Raw genomic sequence first — 5,514 nt, 5'->3', positions numbered from 1 at the left:
CGATATGCTTAGTGTTGTTTATCTAAAGATAGCATTTATATTTTCATTATGGAGAATAGGGGTGTTAATCTAAGGGCATCAATGGTTAATGAAACAACAATGTTTAGCATGTGTTTGTATTAAAACTTCATTTAGCTGATATGAGTACTTGTGGAAGATGCTTACGTTATACGAGAGCATTCTTACTCTCTCTCTCTCTCTCTCTCTCTCTCTCTCTCTCTATATATATATATATATATATATATATATATATATATATATAGATGCTTCATGGCATTAATTGTCATGTTTTCTCTTCATAAGCATATCTACACAATTATTCGAATATGTGCTTAAAAATGAAGCACAAAAGGACAGGTATACTCACAATATACATGGTCAGAACAGATCATTCGTCGATGATATTCTTCACAAGTATGCTCTTTTTATATTACCATGTTTTCTCTTCATAAGTATGCTCTTTTTTGTCTTCATAGATAAACATCTATATAAGCTATTCAACCATTCATCCATTATTCGATGAATTCTTGGGCCTGTTCTAAGAAAAGGAAGAATGGATTAATGGGATATTCTTTTTTAACTTCTAAACAATAAGATTTTTTTTTAAAAAAAACTTTATATATATCAATCTTTAAAGAACAATTTAAATTTATTTTAAATTCATTTGTGGGAGGAATGTTGAGCTATTAGGAGTTACATATGACACGAGCATTTTACATGTGTTTGTCTTCTACAGCTGCTTATTGGACGGGCTACTACTTACAAGAACAAAAAAAAGTGATGTAAAAAATAGGGTTTATCTTTCTTTTAGGGATTATTCTTGTATACTTTATTATTAGCAAAACAGAAACTAAACAAAAGATGCAACATAATTTAAGCTCTAAAATCACTGTACTCTAAAATTCATAAGCCAACGAGCAACAACCAAACATGTACTATACTCTTCTGAGGCATCAGCAAACAACAATGCATCATTATCAACTATTAAAGTATCAGCAATGTATCCTTAACAATTAGTAAGTAAGGCAAGACTTAGCAAAAGTAGATAATTGTTGTTCAAGATCTCACGATGTGTACGATGCAAGTTTCACAATTAATAATATAAGAATGTACTAACAATATGCATACTCAGAATGCAATAGCATAGATAGAGAAGAAGGAATTAACACATAGCCGAGAGAACCATAGATTCTTTAGGCTCTGTTTGGATAATGGGTTAAGATGGGTGGGATTGGGATTGGGATAGGGATATGAGTGGAGGGTTGAGATGAAACGAGATATGAAGAATGAACGGCTAGGATTAAATGTTACTTTTCTAGAAGGTGGGATAAGATTTCCCCATCCCATTATCTAAACATGGCCTTATTTCTTTGCTAGCATGTTAATGGTACTGTTGGGTTTTTATTGTTTATTACTATCTTCATAATATTTATTACGGATATTAGGCCGTGTTCGACAGCTGAGGATTGAGAGAAGATTTCTCTTGTCCTCAATGCGCACGCTTTTAAATTACTAAACGGTACATTATTTTTTTAAAAAAATTATATAGAAAAGTTTATGTAAAGAATCATATTGATTGTTTTTAAAATTTTAAATAGTTAATACTCGATCAATTAATCGTATCACCTTCTTCTACGTATAGGGTGTGTTTAGTTCACGCTAAAATTGAAAGTTTGATTGAAATTGAAACAATGTGACGGAAAAGTTGGAAGTTTATGTGTGTAGGAAAGTTTTAATGTGATGGAAAAATTAAAAGTTTGAAGAAAAAGTTAGGAAGTAAACCACGCCATATTCTCGCTATTTACTTTTTCTTTTCTCTAAAACGCGGCCTTTAGAGCTGTATTTACTGCTACTACTACTTTGTGGATGCTGTGGATGCCCTGATGCAGCCGATAAAAATGGCCCGGCCAACCAGTCAACCAAAAACCGGTCCCGGTCGAAAGTGCGCACCAGCTTTCGAGTTTCGTCTCGAACACCCTTTTCTTTAACCCCCCGGCTCGAACTTCCAAAACGGCCACGGCCACCGTCCCGTTCCCCCCCCCCCCCCCCCCCCCCCCTCCTCACGCCTCGCCACCCCACGCCCATCACTCCCCCTCCGCCGCTCGCCGCCGCCGCCTCCTCCGCCCCACTCCCTGCAGCCTCACTCGCGTACGTGTTCGCCGCCCCCATGGACCCGCCGAACCACGCCAAGCCGGCGGCCCCCGCCAATGCCGACCTCGTCCTCCTCATCCCGCCCGACCATCCCCAGCCGCAGCTCCACCCCAACCACCACCAGCCGCAGCAGCCGCCGATGACGCCGACGACGCCGTTGCCGGAGGCCGCAAAGCCTCCCCAAAACCCCGAGAAGACGGCCGCCTCGAGCCCCCACGCGCCGTCCTCGCGCCCGCCGCTGCCTCCCGCCTCGGCCGCGCTCCTCCGCCGCCGCTCGTCGCTCACCAAGCCCAAGTCCCGCTTCGTCGAGCCCGCGGCCCCGCCCTCCTCCGCCGCCGCCGCCGCGGCCTCCTCCACTTCGTCGCACGCCTCCCCCGCGCACCCCGCCGCCGCCGCAGGGGGCGGCTCGGGGGCGGCTTCCACGCCGCACACCCCCGCGGAAGCCGACGACGAGGAGGAGGTGTTCCCCAAGGAGGTCCGGCGCAAGTCGTCGGCGCGCTGCCGCCGCAGGATGAAGCTGAGCGTGGAGCTCCTCGTGCTCGTCCTCTTCCTCGCGCTGCTCGTCGTCAGCCTCGTGGTGCGGCCGCTCAAGGGGGCTGGATTCTGGGGCCTGGAGATCTGGAAGTGGTGCGTCATGGTCATCTGCGTCTTCTCCGGCCACCTCGTCAGCCATTGGGTCGTCACGCTCGTCGTCTTCCTCGTCGAGCGCAACTTCCTCCTCCGCAACAAGGTGCTCTACTTCGTCTTCGGCCTCAAGAAGAGCGTCCAGGTCTGCCTCTGGATCGGGCTCGTGCTCATCGCCTGGTCGCAGCTCTTCGACCGCGACGTCGGGCGATCGGCCAAGACGGCCAGAATTCTCAATTATGTGTCCAGGTTTCTCGCCTCCGTGCTCATTGGATCAGTCATTTGGTTGATCAAGACGTTCCTCATGAAGGTGGTGGCATCCACGTTCCACCGGAAGGCGTTCTTCGATCGGATTCTGGAGAATGTGTTCGATCAGTACGTCCTGCAGACGTTGTCGGGGCCGCCCGTGATGGAGCTGGCAGAAAATGTGGGCCGGGAGGGTAGTGGTCTTGGGCGGGTGAGCTTCACCAAACCGAAGGAGGAGAAAGGCTCGCCGGGTGTGATTGACGTGATGAAACTGAGGAAGATGAGCCAGGAGAAGGTGTCGGCATGGACGATGAAAGGGTTGATGGCGGCAATCGGAAGCTCAAGGCTGTCAACGATATCTAATACGATCGAGAGCTTTGATGATGTTGATGGCATGGAGCAGAAGGATAAGGAGATAAATAATGAGTGGGAGGCAAAGGCAGCTGCATCTGCCATTTTCAAGAACGTCGCAAGACCCGGCTATAAGTAAGAGGATTATAATAGTGAAGTAGTCCAATCGTTTGGATATTCCCAATCGTTTGGATATTCTTTAATTTGTGCAATTGTTTATTGGTGCAGGCACATTGAGGAGGTGGATCTGCTAAGATTTTTCAACAAGGAGGAGGTGGATTTGGTGCTTCAAAGGTTTGAGGGAGCATTTGAGACCAGGAAGATAAAAAAGTCTGCACTGAAGAACTGGGTGGTAATTGAAAGCTCTAACAGAAACATTGTTTCCATTTATGTTACATGCTCTATGTCCTAGTGGTCATTTTGTCCTAGGATATAGGTTTTCTCAAATGTTCCATATATTCGTTGAGTTTCATCCGCAGCAGTCAGAATTGTGAACATGCCCTTTTATAGTACTACTATATTAGAATTCTAAAATTTGAGCAACGCATTTAAGCTGTAAACATTACCTGGAGTTATACAATTTGGACATGGTGAATTTATTATTACTACCTTATTGTCTCCTTTTCAAGTTCTTTTTGAGCATGTAACAAGTAATAGTTTATTTTCTATAACTCAATTTAACTATGTGAAAATGGAAGTGATACATCCTAAGTCAATATAGGATGGCTGGATGGGCTTATGTGTTTGATATACGTTGATGCTCCGTGTGTACACTAGAATATTTGAAGCTCATCTATTTGTTTTCCTGCCACCAGGTAAAGGCATATCTTGACCGCAAATCACTGGCACATTCTTTGAATGACACAAAAACAGCGGTTATGCAACTTCACAATCTGATCAGGGTTTTAGTGATTATTATAATCATTATCATCACTTTGTTGTTGATGGGCATTGCGACAACAAAAATCCTCCTTGTCATCTCGTCCCAACTTTTAGTTGTGGTATTCATATTTGGAAATGCCTGCAAGACTGTATTTGAGGCTCTTATATTTGTATTCATCATGCATCCATTTGATGTTGGCGACCGCTGTGTCATCGATGGAATACAGGTAACTTTTAGACCACCCTATTACCAGTACCTGTTTCAATTGATTTTCATATGAAGTTCTGGTACTGACTTTTATCTATGCTGATGTTAGATGGTTGTCGAAGAAATGAATATATTAACCACTATTTTCTTGAAAAATGACAATGAGAAAGTATATTACCCGAACTCTGTATTATCAACAAAGGCAATCAGCAACTTTTATCGAAGTCCCAATATGTATGACACCATTAATTTTGCGATTGATGTTTCAACTTCAATTGAGAGAATTGGAGCTTTGAAGTCCAGAATCAAGGGGTGAGTTCTTAAACTGTCTTGTTTTCATCTTGTTTAGAATATTTTTTAGGAAAAGGACGACTCCAATATCTCAACATTCCAATGTTAGAGGCATACCACATATCATATATATTGATATGAATCTTTATGTGATATATATAATACGAAAGTTATCTGAAGTTGATTACATGTTATCACGTCTCAGTTACCCCTAATTCCTTTTGACTTTCAGGTACATAGACAGCAAACCGACGCACTGGTGCCCTATTCACACCGTAAACTTAAAGGACATCTTGGACGTGAACAAGATCAACATGTCGCTGTGTGTCCAGCATACGATGAACTTCCAGAATATCCGAGAGAGGAACCTCAGGAGATCTGAGCTCGTCATGGAACTAAAGAAACTGTTTGAGGAGATGTCCATCACCTACCACCTTTTGCCCCAAAAGGTTGAGCTTAGCTTTGTCGGCCCAAATCCAATACCCATTGCTCTTCCACAAAGCAGATAAACAATGGGAAAGCTAACAACTGATGACCGTACCATGGTGGTCAAGGAGGCTGACAGCTAATGACTTTACAGTTTGTACTGATGTTCTTCAAAATATTTTTGTACATGCCTAAGCCTCCTGTGTAGCGTATGCATTGTATGGAAACGATAATTTGTGCCTGATATATACGTTATATATTCCACGTTGGGTCACTGAAATTGGAAAGCTCGATAGTTGGGTATTCTTCTTCTTTATGGCATTTGCTTGATCTAT

General features: G+C 43.5%; 1 protein-coding gene across 1 annotated transcript; it reads left to right on the top strand.

The window, feature by feature from the left end:
• The first annotated feature begins 2,056 nt into the window (after positions 1 to 2,056).
• On the top strand, positions 2,057 to 5,514 carry LOC127775473 (mechanosensitive ion channel protein 10). Its single transcript, XM_052301719.1, has 5 exons — positions 2,057 to 3,507; positions 3,601 to 3,724; positions 4,188 to 4,481; positions 4,572 to 4,774; positions 4,986 to 5,514. Exons 1-5 carry the CDS (start codon positions 2,168 to 2,170, stop codon positions 5,260 to 5,262), a joined length of 2,238 nt encoding a protein of 745 aa, XP_052157679.1. The 5' UTR covers positions 2,057 to 2,167; the 3' UTR covers positions 5,263 to 5,514.

This window comes from Oryza glaberrima, chromosome 6, assembly GCF_000147395.1.
Source record: "Oryza glaberrima chromosome 6, OglaRS2, whole genome shotgun sequence".
Lineage (NCBI taxonomy): Eukaryota > Viridiplantae > Streptophyta > Magnoliopsida > Poales > Poaceae > Oryza > Oryza glaberrima.
The sequence above is the reverse complement of the archived record's forward strand: the minus strand, read 5'-3'. Positions and strand labels throughout refer to the sequence as shown.